The 18540-nt window shown below is 42.3% G+C and overlaps 1 protein-coding gene across 1 annotated transcript in view; it reads left to right on the forward strand.

Moving 5' to 3' along the window:
• The window catches only part of RORB (RAR related orphan receptor B), a 168410-nt gene that overhangs the window by 110369 nt on the left and 39501 nt on the right, over positions 1 to 18540 (forward strand). Inside the window, exons 3-4 of the mRNA XM_088464081.1 lie at positions 831 to 972; positions 9478 to 9879. Coding sequence (XP_088320207.1) covers positions 831 to 972; positions 9478 to 9879 — 544 coding nt within the window. The remainder of the gene's footprint in view (positions 1 to 830; positions 973 to 9477; positions 9880 to 18540) is intronic.

The following is an 18540-nucleotide window of genomic DNA, read 5'->3' on the forward strand; positions in this document are numbered from 1 at the left end:
GTCACTGTCAACATAATACATACTTGCCGACAATCAGCTCCAGCCTTCCGGGAGGGAGCTGATTGTCGGCTAACAGCGGTGGGCGGGGCCGGCCATTGGGGGCGAGGGAGGTCAGGTTGTTTCTCATTGGGGGTGGAGCCGGGGACGGGGCCGCATGATCGCGTCATCGTGGCTCCGCCCCCTCTTCACAATGCCATTATTTTTGGTGTTGTGAAGCAGGGGGCAGGGCCACGATGACGCGATTCAGCGCGAATCGCGTCAACGGCCCCCCCTGCTGCAGGGATTTCTAGTTGTTTCAGGGGGGAGGTAGGGAGGGTCAGAGACTTCCGGGAGGCTTGCCTGCCTTTCTGGGGGGCTGGGAGCGGCACCCGAAAATCGGGAAGCTCCTGGCCAAATCGGGAGGTTAGGCAAGCCTGACATAATATACTGAATATCTGATATAGGACAGGCAAGTGATTATTGTTTATTATTAGGACTAGAGATGTATCTTGTCACTCACACCATACACAGTATGAAAGGCTATATTGGTAGAAAAGCTGTTGATTGAATTTGCTAAGGTTAAATAAATAAAGTCTGATTCTGTATATCTTTCACCCTGCTGACCTATAAGGAGCACACTAAACAATGAACTGAGATTAGTCTGCAGGCTAAGAGACATCCCACAGTGAGTCTCATAAAACCGAATGTCATTCTGCGCGGCTAGATTTTAAATACAAATGAATGGCCCCAAGATTTCTGATTTTCTTTAATAATGAGGCATCTTTTTCATTACTGTACTTTTAATTAATATGAATAGTATTCTCATTCCTTATTATCTCTTACTGTTTCAGGGATTCTTCAGAAGGAGTCAACAAAATAATGCCTCTTACTCATGCCCAAGGCAGAGGAACTGCTTAATTGACAGAACAAATAGAAATCGCTGCCAACACTGTAGACTGCAAAAGTGTCTTGCCCTGGGAATGTCTAGAGATGGTAAGTCAGCTTCCCTTGTAAAATTGTATGCTTCTGAAAATCTCATCTAATGTAGAAGGATCACGAAAAGAGCAACAATTCTTCTATGAAGCAAGGAATTGGAATTACCAAGTCTGAGAAGGTTACATAACCTCTATGCAGGTAGATGAAATAAAGTAGCCGGGAAACTTCCCAAATTAGTGTGTTACTTTTACAGACAAATCATTTTCAATGAATGAAAAGTTTTATTAAGAAAATACCCCAGATAGGATAGCGAACACAATAAATAATAATAGTAATAATAATAATAATAATAATTAAAAAAAAAAGAAAACTTGGCATTTTCAATTTGAGACCATGATATTTTTAATCTTGTTGTTTAAGAATGATTTATGAATTATATTCTATTTCAATTTATTGTAAAATAGTCTTACTGAAATATGTATTTGTCACCTCTTCAAAATTGCCACCTGCTGGTCAATTTGACACTGGGTGTAGTTTCATATGCAGTTATCATTTCATATCATCCCATTACAGTGCTCCACATACAGATGCGAAAGACAGAAAGTATCCTATGAAATTTAGAAAATATTATGAAACAGCGCACCTTATATTGTTATTTAGAAAAACGCTGATTACTTTACTCTGCACTGTACAGAGAATACATAATCATCCACATGAGTCACTACCTCATTGGAACTACCTAGATTCCCAAACATACGCAAGCAGTGGAGACTCCAGAGGAGGGGGGTGAGGGGGCTGCAGCACAGTTCAAAATTCAAATAGGGGAGTCACACCAACTGCCAGTGAGTCCCAGCCAGCAATTTTGGCTTTGTTTGAAATGACAGTTGGTGTGACTCCCCTTTTTGAATTTTGAACTGCGCTTCAGCCCCACTTCTGGAGCCGCCACTGCACACAAGGTCTTGCAGAACTAACTTGAGCCGTTTCCCTCCTGCTCTCTATCATATCCAATGATCATTCTTTGAAACAGTTACAAGCAAGTCCTCTTTGCTGACTGATGTTGCCATTTTTAGCAACTGTGCATGTGCCAGCGGCTGTGTCACATGCATCTCATTTGTAACTGCACTTGTGGCTTAGTGGCTGTAACTTGATGGAAACTTGATGTTCACAGGTAGAATAAGTATTCCGTGGGTTGAAGACAGAATTGCAGGCAAATTAGAAGTGGGCGCACACTGAGCTCAGACAGATTTCTTGGACCAAGCCTAGGACTGATGCAAGTCCGCACAGATAGTGTTGACAGCTACTTTCACAGGCATAGATGTAGCCAATTCTGAATACATGATGAGTTCCACATTTATTTCTAAGCATACAATGCAGCTGCAGATGAGTCTGAATGAGTCCGAATTGCGTGTGACTTAGAATCTGGCCAAAAGCGAGATCTAACAATTCTCTTACATGTCATCTCAGTCCTTCATATCATTAATGCTCTTTCGTAAGTCCACAGGGGAGATGTATCACACCTTCTAAACGGGACAATTGGAGAAGCTATCCATAGCCACCAATCAGCTTCTAGCTATCATTTATCTAGTACATTCTTAAAAATTATATGTACAATCTAATTGGTTGCTATGGGCAACATCACATGTCCTCTTTAGAAGGTTTGACACATCTCCTCCAAAATTCTCTTGGCTTAAACAAAACCTTAGTGGTACTAATAACAAACATTGGAGGGGATTTATCAAAGCTTGGAGGTAGATACAGTGGAGATAGATAAAGTACTATCCTATCAGCTTCTAACTGTCACCTTGCAGGCTGTGTCTGAAAAATTACAGTTAGGAACTGATTTGTTTGTACTTTATCTCTCTCCACTTTATCTCTCTCCAAGCTTTGATACATCTTTCCTATGTACTGTAATAGGAAAAAATAACTATTTGGTTATAGTTACCTAATCACTCCAAATTATTGTTTTATTGTTTCTATGTCAAAATTGGTATCTGGACTATAGATAGATAGTTAAAACAGGTCAACAGTGTCAACATTTTGAAACCGGCGACCATTTGTACATGTCGACCTTCTTCCATGTCAACCTTTAGTGTGTCGACCGTTTGTACCTGTTGACCTATTGTCTAACTTCTGGTGTCTATCTAGACACTGTCAACCTTTTAACTGTCTATCTATTATACCACACCCATCAAAATGATCAGATATTTTGTATTACAGTTTCAGTTTTATTCTGTGAAGTACAATTTAATCAGCACTTGCCACACATATATAGTTGACATATGTAGATTCCTGTTATCGACACCAAAAGTTTTGCCTTTATTAGACCTGATCACATGGTCACTTTTTGAACATTTTTGAGAAATAGTACACTATATTTGTTTTTATATTAATTTTCACTTTAATATAAATTAAGGAAGACTCAAATCAAAATAAATATTTATATTTTGGAGGGATTTATCTCTTATCTTGGTCCTTGCAAGTTGTCTTTTCTAGCGCTCTGGATTCCATTTTAAGGCTGTGTGGCATTCAAGCTGCTTTCATCACTGAGCTCTGCAGGCTTCTCTCTGTCAGATATTTGCATTTCCCATTATGCTTTGCTCCAGTGCCTGGGTTTGATGTACTCAGCCAAAGACTTTCTGTAGACGTCAATCTAGCTCTAACAAGAAGTACAGATAACAGCTCCACTATGTCTAAAAGCACGGAATATTTGCCAAAGCTCAAGTGCTGGGACATGAGGGAGATGTATCAAGCAGTGTAAAGAGTGGAAAAGTGGAGCATGTTATAGAATGTACTTGATAAATTCTACCTTGAATCTGATTGGTTGCTATGGTCAAATCCTCCACTGGTCCACTTCTCCACTCTTTAAACTACTTAATACATTTCCCCCATATGTACTCAGAGAAGCCTCAGTGAATTGGAAGAACGCTACAGCTGGGAAGACTAGAGTAGGAGGATATATGCTTACTCTTCCGGAATACCCGGGAAACTCACAAGTTTTGGGGAGTTCTCCCTGACTCCAGGGAAGTGGGCAGGACAGAATGACAACATCATTTGCTGTAAATCATGCCCCCTATAGGGTAATACCATGAGTTACAGCACTATGCCACATGGGTACAACCATAATGAAGCAAATTTTGTTACCACCTCTCTTCCTGGATTTCCCAGAGGGGAGAGACCCAATAGTCATCAAGTATTTTCTAAAGGATTCCCATATTATTTAGATAGTGGAGTTACACAAATATTACTATATAAGTATTTGAAGTAAGGCTTTCTGTGCATCCTGTGACAGTGCCTGAAACAAATAGCAGGTCAAAATTACGTTCAAAGCAAGCTTGTTGAATATATCCACCGCCACTTTCTTCTGTTCCACGTTTCCTCCATAGAAGAACTGAAATTAAATATTTATGTAGAGGCGAGTCTTGTGGGAGAGAAAGCAGAAGGAGGAGGAGCTGTCTGCCCTGTCTGCTGGCACTGTCTACAATAGGTAGAGATGTCTTTATTTGGAGTTTGAAGATAAAAAAACAGTATTATCACATTTTATTTCCTATACACAAAGAAAGAAACATCTAGATTTCGGTGTCTTTTTCATAAAGGGAGGAGTTCTTCTTTAATGTGCATCCTATAGAAAGCAAGGAGGGTGATCTCCTTTGCAATCTCCCCAATAGTTTTTGTTTATGATTCCAAATAGCTTTCCATATATAACAAAGACAGGAGGAACGTGATCTTATGCAGGCAAGTTTTAGTTATATTACTTTCTAAGAATATAATTATTAAATCTGAAAGGAACGGACAAAAGAGTGGTGCACACATTCAGTAGGTAAAGTATCAGTTACAGTATATGTATGCTATAGAATGGCAATGCATTTGGAGCGCGCATTAAATAACACAACAAATATGTAAATGTGTTCTTTAACTGAAAGCAGTTGGATGGCATTTCATAAAGGACTGTTACATTGACATGTCTGGTCTATTGATTACATCAGATACCAGTTAGAATTTGGCAGCTGAACAATGAATGAGTTTAACAAGCTCTTCAGAGCCCTACACTGTCTTCTGGTCTTTGTTGAACTGAAACATCCCTGTTCGGGCCAAAGAATTAGCAGAACAATTAGTCTCTTACCCACAGACAACACTGTCTCTGAATGTTTTATCGCTGAGGCTTTCTGAACAATTTGTACAAATAGGAAAACAGTGGGCATCTCACTGTAAGTTCAAAGGCTATTTTATAGACCTCATGAAATTGCAGTTGTTAATATGGCTCAAATAATGTGTATTATGAAGTTGTATTCACTACAATATCTTGAGATTATGTGGTTGCCAGATATTATTTTACATAATTTATTCACAACACATTTTTGTATGGCTATTACAATACGAATGAATATCTAAGAAAGGGGAAGACATGGTATTATGGATAAGATGTCCATTTATAATGCGATCATTAACAAATATCTCCGCATACTTATAATGCTAATAATCTGAAATAGGAACCTGCGCTTACTCCTGTATATGTAACAGCTAGCTGTTGACACTAAGAGATGATCCAATCTCTTGTAATAAGGATTAAATGGTTACAATGTGACCCCCTTTTTTCATATAAAACTATGTCCCGTATTCAATTCAAAGCGAAAAGCCGAGATTCGCGAAAAAAGTTTCGCCGATTGCGACTTTTCGCCAGGCGGAAACTTATCTCCGTATTTGATTGCAAACACTTTTCACGTACGCGAAAAGGCAATGCAATGTAATAGGCAAAAAAGTTTTGCCTCTGAATAGGTGGACAAAACAAGTGCAAAATCGCTATCTTGGGGTGCAAAGGTGGGGAAACCACTCAGCACCCTTGGGACAGCCCCCCAAAGGATAACTGCATCAAAAGACCCCTAAAAAATGTGAGGAACACCACAAAAAAGCAAAAGGGGGCGAAAAAGTTCAAAGTGGGGGTACAAACTCAAAAACTCGCAAAATAGATTTTTGGGGGGTCTGCAAGTATGGGTTAGGTGTTTTTTTGATTGCAGGTGCTTGCTTCAGGTGTGTTTTTTAAAACTTTACTTTAGCAACTTTAAACCATGCTAGTACCCATTTTCAAGTACCCCAAATTTGACAGGACTACTTATTTTCACCAAAAAAACCTGCTTAATGCTATTCTTCACCACTAGTGCAAAGACGCTAATTAGAAGAAAATGACACACCTTAAGTACCCCAAATAGCTTTATTAGGGCTATTCAGGGGCATGTACATTGATCCTCAATGTTAGTGCATCTTTTAGGGGGTGTCAGGCTGATTACCCCAATTCTGACAGCACTTTTCACCTGGTTTGCATTCGCCGGGTTGCATTTTCGCATGTTTTTGGAATTGAATACGGCGAATCGCGGGTACGCGCACGATAAGTTTACACGGCTAAAATACGCAATGTAGGTGAAAAGTCTGGCATGCAAAACTTTATCACGGATGCAAAACTAATTGAATACGGGCCTATGTGGCAATACTATATATAGTATGAGGATACAACTTTTAATGATCTCTCACAATTCTGTATAGTTAGTAAATAATGTGTATTTATTTAAAACATTGATGGAGTCACAGTGCTCCTGAAAATGAATTAATATTCAATGGATCTTAATGGGTGCCTATTTCTTAATACTATAAGCATGTCTAGGATAACTTGATGAGTAATGAGATAACTCCACTTATGAAAAAAGGGAAAAAGGATTAAAAAAAGGGAAAAGAAAAAGAAAACAAAGGAAAAAAATGTAATACAAAGTTCAAAAATAAAGAGTGGGGTGTAACACTCTGGAGGGGCAGCGTCCCGTGCCCTCTGGTCAGGGCCAGATTAACAATGGGGCGGATGGAGCTCCAGCTCCATGCCTCAACATAAAAATAGGCCCATCAACATGACAGCATGATCACCAGCTGCCTAACTGGCCATAAATTTTAAGTATTTAAATAGTTTTTCTAGTCCACTACCCCCCCCCCCCCAAGAAAAATGCAATTTTCCTAAAAACTCTCGCTGGCTCTGCCTCTGCTGGCTCTTCCCCCTTGCGCTGGCTGGCACTGGCTCTGCCCCCTTTTCCCAGCATCCTTTGCAATAGGTCTGACTTGACCTACTGCTCTGGGACGCCATGCGCAGTGAGAATACATGTAGTTAGTGTTCATAGTGCAGGGGGTGTACACACCAAGGTGACTCTGAACACACTCACACAGCGCACCAATCACAGATCTTCCCCTTCTCAGTATAGGCCTTTGAAAATTTTCAGCTCCAGACCCATGTGGGCCTTAATCCGGCCCTGCCTCTGGTCCATTAACTTATCCTGTTGTAACTTCAGGAGCTTGTGTCAGGGTCTTTATAATGAGGTTCGCTGTCCTGTGCTGCTGTAGTCCACTGTATGCAGGGAAGTATGTGCCTAGTTACACACTCCTAGCTATCTCCATTGTTAATCCCCATATGCACGCTCCCCATACGCACGCTCTCTCACAATCACTTGATCACTGGTCATCTATCGCCATGGCCGGTCACTCCGATCAACCAGATGGTGAGGAGTGTGTGTATTCTGCCCTGTTGGTTGTAGCGTGTGCCTAGTTATACACTCAGTGCTGATGTCGGACTTTTATGTGTGATGTCGCGGCTGTACTGCTGCTGCCCTGTAAAGTCCAGTAAAAGGATAGTAAGCACCCCAAGTAAAACGATAGTCTGGGTAGGATAGAGGGTATAATACCCAATAAGGAGTATTAAAGTGGAGAGTCCAGATATCAGTATTGTATAGGTCCGATGCGTAGCAGCCTGCACGGCATTCCTCAGGACGGTACATCACTGAGAAAGGCCGTGCAGGCTGCTACGCGTTGGACGTGCTTATATTATTGAGATAGGCACCCATTGAGATCCATTGAATATTAATTAATTTTCAGGAGCACTGCGATTCCATCAATGTTTTAAATAAATACACATTATTTACTAACTATACAGAATTGCGTGAGATCATTAAAGGTGTATTCTCATACTATTTATAGTATACTATTGCCACATAGGGGTCTATTTACTAAGCAGAGTTGGGAGACAGAGTGAAAAGTGATGTCAGTGATAAGGTGCCAGCCTATCAGCTCCCAACTGCCATCTCACAGGCTGTGTTTGAAAAATGACAGTTGGGAGCTGATTGGCTGGCACCTTATCACTGACTTATCACTTTTCACTCTGTCTCCTAACACTGCTTAGTAAATAGACCCCAAAGTCTTATATAAAAAAGGGGGTCCACTTGAGCTGAGCGCAGACACATTGTAGTCATTTAATGTTCGCATACTTACCTCCAGGATCGTCCGTCCGCTTCTTTGTAGGGACAGCTCCGCTATATATAGTGCTCTTGGCAATGACTTCACTTTGGGTTCCTGACACGGGGGTTAAAATGAACATCACAGCCATCAGCCTCCGCATGCTCAGGGAACATATGACAGAGTGGGATCTGGCTGTCTTATTTAAAAAAAGGGTTAGGTACACCCCACCCAAAGGATCCCAATATGTATTAAAAAGGTCTGCAGCAGATATCACTGATTATAACTGATTATAAAACATCTGGTAAATCAGTCATCAGTACTTCTCTCTGTAGGGAGTACTAGAGACAGTCAGTAGGGTGAATCGTCCAGTGAATGAACGGTTAAGGGAATTCTCATATTCAAGGGGATGGTGTATGTAGAAAATACAATATAAAAACTCTTTTGCTATATGTGTAATCATTATTACTACGTATTCTTTTAAAATACATTTTTGGTTTACATATTGAAGGAATAGTTAGAATTTTATAACCAAAAAACAGGAGAGGTGTAGAAATTGCCAGTCAATGAATGCACAATGCTAGCAAATGAACAAACAAGTCCAGTAAAGGAATAATATGACTTACATCAATAAAACAGAGTCAATAGATCTAATCTAAGATTGTATGCACTAAACTTTAAGATTACTGTATTAAACATAAAAATAATCATTCACTGGTAGTGTTCATTCACTGGCCGATTCACCCTCTTATTTTTGGGTAGTTTTTACTTACGTGACTGACAGTGCATCACTGGGTCCAATAGCCTAACTTGCGTAGTCACCCAGTGATATTGCTGTAGCTTCCTGGGTCTCTTCTCTTTCTCAAACCATGCATCTCTCAGAAGGGCATTCAGGAAGTTCAATGGGTGCATGTGGGAAGCCTCAGAAGGTTACAGCCAAGCACTGACAAACTCTGTTTCGGCCATGACCCCTACACACGTGGATGTTTCGCAATTGGTGATTGATCTAATAATACAAAAAATTTTTAAAAAAATTTACGTTCTGTATTTGATTAAAAAAAAAAGCACTACCCAAATCCACCTCCTTCCCATTCTCATCCTGCTCTCTGTTTGTCTGTACTGTAAACAATCCAATAAATAAGCCACTGAAGAATAGAAGGTATGGGGTTCTCAACATGTCAAACAGCATTTTTTGGTTATAGGATTAATTGTAGTCATGTCTAATATTCTAAAAACATCTGAATATATAATATTGTTTATAAATGTTATTTTTCTCGTTAAATTATTATTTTTTTCTCTTAACAGCTGTAAAATTTGGACGAATGTCAAAAAAACAGCGAGATAGTCTGTATGCTGAAGTCCAGAAACACCAGCAACGGTTACAAGAACAGAGGCAACAGCAAAGCGGAGAGGCCGATGCCTTAGCAAGGGTGTACAGCAGTAACATCAGCAACGGTTTAAGTAATCTCAACAATGAGACAGGAGGCACTTACTCTAATGGACATGTCATCGACCTACCCAAATCTGAGGGTTATTACAGTGCAGATTCTGCACAGCCCTCCCCGGACCAGTCAGGCATAGATTTAACTGGAATGAAACAGATAAAGCAAGAACCTATTTATGACCTTTCATCTGTACCAAACTTATTTATGTATAGCTCTTTCAACAATGGACAGCTCACACCTGGAATAAGCATAAGTGAAATAGGTAAGTCGGTTTAACTAAGCAATCATAAAACAGCATGAAACATGATTGTAAAAGCAATATATGTTATTATTAGTGAAGTTAAAATAATCACTATCATTGTAGTAATAGAAAATATATATTTTGTAAATACCTGCACTATGGTACTCCGTTCCCATTAGCTATGGAACAAATGTTATAATGGGAGGAAATGTACTTAGGGCCTGATTCAGAAAGAATCGCAGTTGCAAAGCTGCACGCAGGCTATAGATATATGATGTATGCACGCAGGCTATAGATATATGATGTATGCACGCAGGCTATAGATATATGATGTATGCACGCAGGCTATAGATATATGATGTATGCACGCAGGCTATAGATATATGATGTATGCACGCAGGCAGCTTTGCAATTGCGATCCTTGCAGATATGGTAATGCAGCAGGAGGCATCATTTCTCCTGTGCATTACTTATCCAAGCTGCGTTGTCCAACGCAGCATCGGATAATCTGCATAACATCGTCCGGCTAAGGTGACCCATTGGGTTACGCAGCCAGCCCTTCACAGTTGAGAGGAAGTGGCCAGGAAATCTCCATCAGCCGACGGAGATCCTGGCCTCTTCCCTCCCGTACAACAGCGGCGACACGCCTCCATTTCAGGAAACCATCGCCACCCCCTCCCAGCCCACAAATGGCAGCAGACTGTCAATCACTGACAGTCTGCTGCCAGTCTGTGTGTGGCATCGCATACCCATTCTGCACATGTACAGAACGGGTCATGCTCTTGCACAGATTCCCGGACAACGGGAATCTGCATTCAGCAGTGCACTGGCGTGCACTGCTGAATCAGGCCCTTAGAGTAAAGTTTCCAATAGATGCCTTACATTATATTTGATCCTTACAGTATCTCCATTAGCGATTGTGCATACTAACATTTCAGCTAGCAACTAATGCATTCCACACCATGCTATAACAGGAACTACAGAAAATTGATAGTTATTGTCAGGGACCCCAATAGGTATCCCTAATTTGGCACTGACTAGTTCAGAGCCAATGACTTTGTCACCCTGACTAGTACTACAACAGCATCAGGACTATGATCATGCAGATCTGGTGTAGTGTTGACAGAGGCCCTGATTCAGAGCCGGGCGCACCAGGGCCGTCCCTCCTACTTTTTGGAGCGGCCTCCTGGCCGCTTGCATAGCTGTGGGTGCCCACCCACAGCTATAGGTAGCGGCCAATATGATGGTCGCGATGGTCAAGACCACCGCGACCATCGGGCTTGCGACGAGACCCTTGCGGGAGGGTCTCATCTGCCGCAAGCCCTGGAGTGCTTTTGGCTCTATCAGAGACAAATGAACTCCCACTGACACCACTAGTGATGTCAGTGGGGCCGGCCCCAGATGGTAGGCGTTCCCATGGGAACGCCTCCGTCTGGCCAGCCACGCCCCCGGCACGCCCACCAAAGGGGGCGTGCTGTCAATCACCATCGACAGCACACACCCTTTGGTGCGAGACCCATAACGATGGCTTGGCCGTCATTATGCGGGTCTCGCGCATGCGCACGACGGAGCCGCCTCCGTCGTGTGCATGCGCACTTGGGCAACATCGACCCGCTTGCGAGCGCTCAGCGCTCGCGAGCGGGTCTGAATCAGGCCCAGAGTCTAATATAATGCAATGAATATTCTACCACTCTGCCTAGTATACCATACATGGCTATTTACTGCCACCAACTGTGGAAAGTACAAAGGAGCCACAGTTCCACTTACACACTATCACAATTGCACAGGCTTGGAGACACAAGCTATCACACAGTTAGTTGATCACCTCCTGCTTCTAACAATAAAAAACAGTTATAGCATAACCTTTGCAATCTAATAGCTTCTTTAAGACTGGGGGTCTCATTCAGACCCGCTTGCAAGCGCTGAGCTCTCGCAAGCGGGTTGATGTCGAGGCCCTGCGCACACGCAGCGGCCGCTCTGCACGTGCGCAAGCCCCGGAGGGAGAGAAAAATTCTCTCACTCCGGGACTCACTACAAAAGGGCGGCTGTCGATGGTGATCGACAGCTCGCCCTGTTTTGTAGACGGGGAGGGGGGGTGGCTGGATAAACGTTGTCTGCCTTTGGAGGCGGCCCCACTGACATCACTCGTGATGTCAGCTATTAGAAACAAAAGCTTACTGGGGCTTGCGGCAGACGAGACCCTACCACAAGGGTCTCGTCGCTAGCCTCGATGGTCGCGATGGTCTTGACCATTGCGACCATCAACCTGGCTGCTCACTAAAGCTGTGGGTGGTCACCCACAACTCTTAGCGAACGTCCAGGAGGCCGGCTCTTAACAGAAAAGCGGCCGCCCTCATTAAGAGCGAGTGCTCGCATTTTGTGTGCGGCTCTGAATGAGGTCCTGGGAGCATGTATGAAAATAGACTAATAAAAGAACACTTTATTTATGAAAGGAAGTACAATGGTTAATTACATAAATTATATCAATCAAGGGTTACTGATTACATAGACAAATGTGTGCTGCCATTTCAAATAAAAAGGTAAAACTTACAGTCAGCGTATTCTGGGTTGGGGCAGGAGCTGGCTGGCAACTTTTAGCCTGGGGGGCAAATGCATGCAGACCGCCCTGGCAGAGGATCAGCGTGTAGCCAGGGTGCCCGGAGCACATGCGTGCTACGGCGCCCCCTCCCCTCAAGTGTTCCAGGAGGAGGCAGGTCCATGTGGGATTAATGTAAAGTAAAAATAAAGATGAGGGGCAGTCCCCTGTAGTGGTGCCCATATGCAGTGCCCCCCTGTGCCCAAGGAGAGGACCCCCTTATGCAGGCCTCCAGTAGTGCCCCAAGTAGTGATCCCCCTATGCAGTGCCCCTTATACAGTGCCCCCAGTAGTGGTCCCCCCTGTGCAGTGCCCCTTGTGCCCCCAGTAGTAAGCCCCTTATATAGTTCCCCCAGTAGTAGTACCCCCTATGCAGCACCCCCAGGAGTGGTACCCCCTATGCAGTCCTCCTATATAGTGCCCCCAGTAGCAGTCCACCCCCCAAGCAGTGCCCCCAATAATGGTAACCCTTATGCTGTGCCCCTTAAATAGTGGCCCCAGTTGTAGTCTCCCCCCTATGCAGTACCCCCAGTATTGCCCTTTATATAGAGCCTCCAGCAGTGGTCCCCCAATGCAGTGCCCCCAATGGTAGTCCCCTCCCCCTATGCAGTGCCCCTAGTAGTAGTCCCTCCCCCTATGCAGTTCCCCTAGTAGTAGTCCCCTCCCCTTGCAGTGCCCCTAGTAATAGTCACCCCCTTGTAGTGCCCCTAGTAGTAGTCCCCCCTTGCATTGCCCAGTAGTAGTAGCCCCCCCTTGTAGTGCCTCTAGTAGTAGTCCCCCCCTTGTAGTGCCCCCAGTAGTGATCTCCCCCTTGTAGTGCCCCAGTAGTAGTCCCCCACCCTTGTAGTTTGCCCAGTAGTGGTCTCCCCTCTTGTAGGGCCCCCAGTAGTGGTCTCCCCCCTTGTAGTGCCCCCCAGTAGACACACGTAATAAAAAAATAAACACTTACCTGAATCCCCGATCCCGCTCCCGCTGCCGCCATCCGCTCCTCTGTGTGTCCTCCCAGGCCGGCCCGCTCTGCACTATGGGAGAGACGTCATGATGTCTCTCCCATTACCCACTGCAGGAGCCTGAAGATGGAGCGACTCCAGCAGTGGGCACAGCAGCAGTCAGTGAGAGTCTGACAGACTCTCATTGGCTGCTACTTAAAACAAACACACAGCTGCCGGTGCCAGCGGCTGTGTGTTTGTCAGTCACTGTGTCAGTCACTGTGTAACGCTGACCGAACTCTGTCCAGTCAGCGCTACATGTGCAGTGCAGGCAGCTGTGTCACAGAGACACAGACTGCCCACAGCCCGCATGGTGCTATGGCCCGGGGGGCACATGGCACCCTGCCCCCCGGCCCAGCCCGCCTCTTGTTGGGGGCATGGCAGGAAAATGCAGGTATAGGCTTCATCTCAGAATTGATTCCCCAAGTCTGACATAGAACAAAAGGCTCCAATATGTTTTATGAACTGTTCCCCTCTCTCCCATAGTGATGTCATGGCCAAGTCCCTGATGACTGTCTGACCAGACAACCCACATAACTTTTAACCTAAGTACAAATAACTGTACATAATTTCCACTGTGTACTTGCTATATGAACTAGGGTATGTTCACATGATGTTCTCTATTATAAAATGACTGTAAACAAGACTGCTATGAGATTTGTGATTAATGAGATGCCTCATTTCTCCCTCTTAAGGACTTTCAAATCACGCCAGGCCAGTATACAGAATGCAGGAATATTTATTTGATTTTGGGAACTCCTGGCTGTGGTGGAAATATAAAATTTTAGTCCAAAACTGATAACATATGATAAGGTCTTTGTTTTCTGGTCAGTCACACATCATGATTTGGATACCCCCTACTGTGTTGGGGGCCAGGCAATCATCCTCAAGTCATATATATGTAGACATAGATGAAAGGCATTGTTTACCAATCTCCTCTCCAGGTAATTGCCTTTCCTGCTCACAGGACACCATAAGGGATGGACATTTTAATTAAACTACATTAGCCCCCTCTAAGGCTTCCACAGTGATTTGTATGCTAATGAAAAACCTTCCATGTGCTTTACAGATGTGTCCTTATACATCTTTGATGCAGTCTTGCTAAAAGACCCTCCCAGCGAACCAGGTCCCATGAGACTCTGCTATCACTAGGCATTTTTATTGCAACTTTTTTGCCTAAAATGCATCAAAGGGCCCAGGTGAATAATCACTGTGGAAAGGAGAGCATAGTCCAATTGTATACACAGAAGTGTTGCAGCCAGCATGATTAGAGCAGATCTCCCAGGCAAATTACACATACAGATCCACGGGACAGTTGGCAGGGGTAAGTCTCAAGGCAAATAGGTGAAAAACTAAACAGGGATATGACATGGTTCATATACAGACTCAAGTGTCACATATCAAATTAATCAGCACAGTCTCCTGGTGCATCCTAGTTGCATCACATTGCGACTTAGACACATTTTCTGAAAAAAAGACACCCAACTCTAACAGGGTAGCAAGCGACCTAGCGGCTCACTCATGCCAGGCAAGTCGCGCTATAACATACTGGAATACTGTTGAGTCTAGCCCCTTCCTTCCATTGTCAAATAGTTGCAATTAGAATTAGGCTGCAAATGTCATATAAAAGAAGATATACAATAAGGAGTTCTGATCATATGAATCTTAGCATCATAAATTGGACATTATTTGATTGTGGCTCATTGAGTCCAAAGTGACTTCAAACTGTGACATATGTGGGGCTCCAGAAACCTCCAAAGATGACTGAGAATTGTTACTTGTTGAAAATGAAGTTATCTAGTTACTGGGGCTTCATGGTCAGTGTACATGCTGGCTACATCGGTCATATTTGGCCACTTAAGTAACTCAATTGAACACAGATAAGGACATTTGGCAATGAAGCCCAACATCTCAATATAAGCATGCTTGGCCAGCTATATTATAAGACTGTATTTTTTTAATAATATGGAGAGAATTAAGTTACTTTATTTTACAGTGCCTACTTTATTTTACAGTGCCTAATAGTAAGAGCAAGCTGAGGTTAAGCCGGAAGAAGGTGTTCAGCATTTTGTTTGCTGTAGTAGTTGTTACTTTGAGTTTTGCTGAAGGCATGAATCCTATCTTGCAATATTGCTATATATAGCGACAACATTTTATTATCTCCAGCATATTCTGCAGCACTTCACATAATAATGATAGCACCATGACATACATTTTAGCAGACCTTACTCTTCATATATTTCAGCTCCTTTTCTGTGCACCCCTTTCCCAGTGGTTGTATGGAAGCAAATGAAATTAAAATAAATAGACCACTATTTGTTTAAAGGTAAACCATACTCATGAGTGAGACCATATACTGTATATGGGCTTGGGTATTAGGTTGCGAGCCGTAGCCGCTGCAGAAACTCCTGCGAGTTTTCCTGTATGTTTTAAAACCAAGCCTTGGATGCTGCTTCATAAGGGGCCAGATGCTGCTTCATAAGGGGCCAGGGAAGCAGCGTCCAAGGATGCAGCCACTGGATTCGGCATGCCCAAAAAACAGGGCCAACATGCCCCCCGTTCAAAGGAACACTATTTGTTGATGCCCCTAAATGCCAGCAGCATGTCAATCATGCTGCAGTTTTGTAGAATAAATGTTTACATATATATTCTACTGATTCCCTGCTTATTAATAAATACACTTTGATAGATAACATGTTCCAACTATCAGCGAATGAAAAACACATGCCTACATATGCTGCCGTTATACGTACATTATAGTATTAAGGAATATACAGTTGGAAAGAAACATAGGGCCATATTCAATTTGAAGCAAAAAGGCTGTAATTTATTGCAGATGACGTCATTTTCGCCTATTTTCATTATCCCCGGATTTCGCCAGTGCGAAAAGTCAATGCCAAAAAACGGGGATAATTTTTCGTCAGCCTTTAGCAGGCGAAAAAAAGTGCAGAATTGGGGTTTAGGGGTGCAGGCTTAAAAAAATAGCCTGCACCCCTGGGAATGGTCCTTAAAAATGATCTGTGTCAAAAAAAGTAAAAAAAAAATAGGGACACCCCAAAAAAATAAGTTAAATTTTGGAGTAAAAAATAAAAAAATATGAGGAACAAGCTTAAAACGAACTAAATAAATTCTGGAGGGGATCCCAAGTATGCGGCAGGTGTTTTCAAGAATGCGAGTGGTAGCGGCAGGTGCATTTTTTAAGAATTTTAAAAATGCACCTTAGGAAACTTACAAATATTCATGTACCTCAAATTTGATGCACCTAGTTTTTTTTGTAAAAAAAAAAAAAGCTAAGTGCTCTTCTTCACCCCTTCTTCCCTGTCGGAAAAAAAACACCTGCTGCGGCTATTTAAAAACCATACTTACCTTCCGCAGGCCAAAACGGGGGTACCCATAATGATCCCCCATGTCAGGACATCATTAAGGGGGGTCCCTGGATGCTTTCCCGAAAATTAACAAATTTTTCCCGATACTTACAGTACCTTTCTGCCAGGTCCCGTTTTCGCACCTTTCAAATTGAATACGGGGATAAATCGGGCACGCGCCTGATAATTTATCCCCGTCAAATCTCCGATATGGAGCGAAAAGTCCAGCACGGACTTTTCGCTCACATATTGAATTACCCCCATAGCATCAAAAAGGAGGTATTTCTTCAGCAAGCACGGTGTACTGTAGGTAGATTTAAGTGCTATTTAATTAGAAAAGGTTGATACAGGTGCCTTATTAATACATAATTTAATGTTTTTTATGAAGATAATGTTTGGTCTCATATTAATATTATGATTTCAGAAAATGAAGTCTGTATCCATATTCATTTGGTAGTATTTGTTTTACTTATGATATTTATTATAATTTTTACTTTGCAATTTCTGATATTATATTCTTTTGTTCTATTATATTGTGCTCCAGTGGCTGAGAAACAGCTGTCATGTTGTAAAAAGCAATGTTCATCTGATCCTCTGGTTATATATATATCAATGCTCTCTGTTTATAGTCTTCTTGTACAGTATACTCATGAATAAAGTCTGGTGGTGTAGACAGAGTGTCTGCCAACAAGATAGAATTTGATTCTGATCCTTCAACCTTTTTCGAAACATCTCCATGAGATCCAACAGGTATAAACAAAGCTTCACTTAATAGGTGCATTGCTGCAAATCAGTGTACACTCAAATGGTTGATCTTTCATTCTAATCAATAAACATGAGATAGAGGATAACTTGTTGAATGTCTGCACTTTGTTAAGAAATGAATAGGTTGGCTCTTTAGCAGAAATTGTTCCAGAACTAGGACTCATAGGTGAATATATTAGCACATACTGCCATCCCAACAGATTTATTATTTGCTATTATTCTACATTACAGCAGTGAGGAATTAGTAAGTAAATGTAGACAACCAGTTAAATAACTAAAATTGTTATGATTGTAGAAAAATATTTTATACTTATGTTTTGTGTTAGTTTAAATAATGTAGATAGAGCGCTAAGGAATCTAGATATGTAGTGAGGTGCTTTAAGTATGCAAGCGTTACTTATGTGTACCAACCATTGCATACTTAAAGCACCTCACTACATACCTATATTCCTTAGCGCTCTATCTACATTATTTAAATTGATCTTTCAACTATAGAGTAGGGATGTGCGCCGGACCATTTTTGCCGGATTTGGATTTGGATTTGGTTCTAATTCGTCGTCCGGCTTTGGATTTGGATTTGGATTTGCCAAACTGCGGTGACTGGCTTTGGATTTGGATTTGGATTTGGATTTGGATTTTTTTACAAAAATTGACAAAAAAAGCTAAAATCACATAAATTGGTCTTTTTTTTCTTCCTAGAGTATTATTAACCTCAATAACATTAATTTCCAGTCAATTTAGACCATATCACAGCTTATAATATTGTTTTCAACATTATTGGCCAAAGGTTGCAGTGAGCTGACTGGTTACTAAGCGACAAAGCAGCGGCACAACGACACAGACACCACAGTATAAAGCACATCTATGACACATTGCCACACAGCAGTGGCAGAAATGAAAAGTAGTGCACCCACCCAGTGGGGTACGGCCAGCAGAGTCACAGTACTTGTTTACAAAATGGGCTACGG

The sequence above is a fragment of the Taudactylus pleione genome, unplaced genomic scaffold, assembly GCF_031769625.1.
Source record: "Taudactylus pleione unplaced genomic scaffold, aTauple2 ptg001573l, whole genome shotgun sequence".
NCBI classification, from domain to species: Eukaryota; Metazoa; Chordata; class Amphibia; order Anura; family Myobatrachidae; genus Taudactylus; species Taudactylus pleione.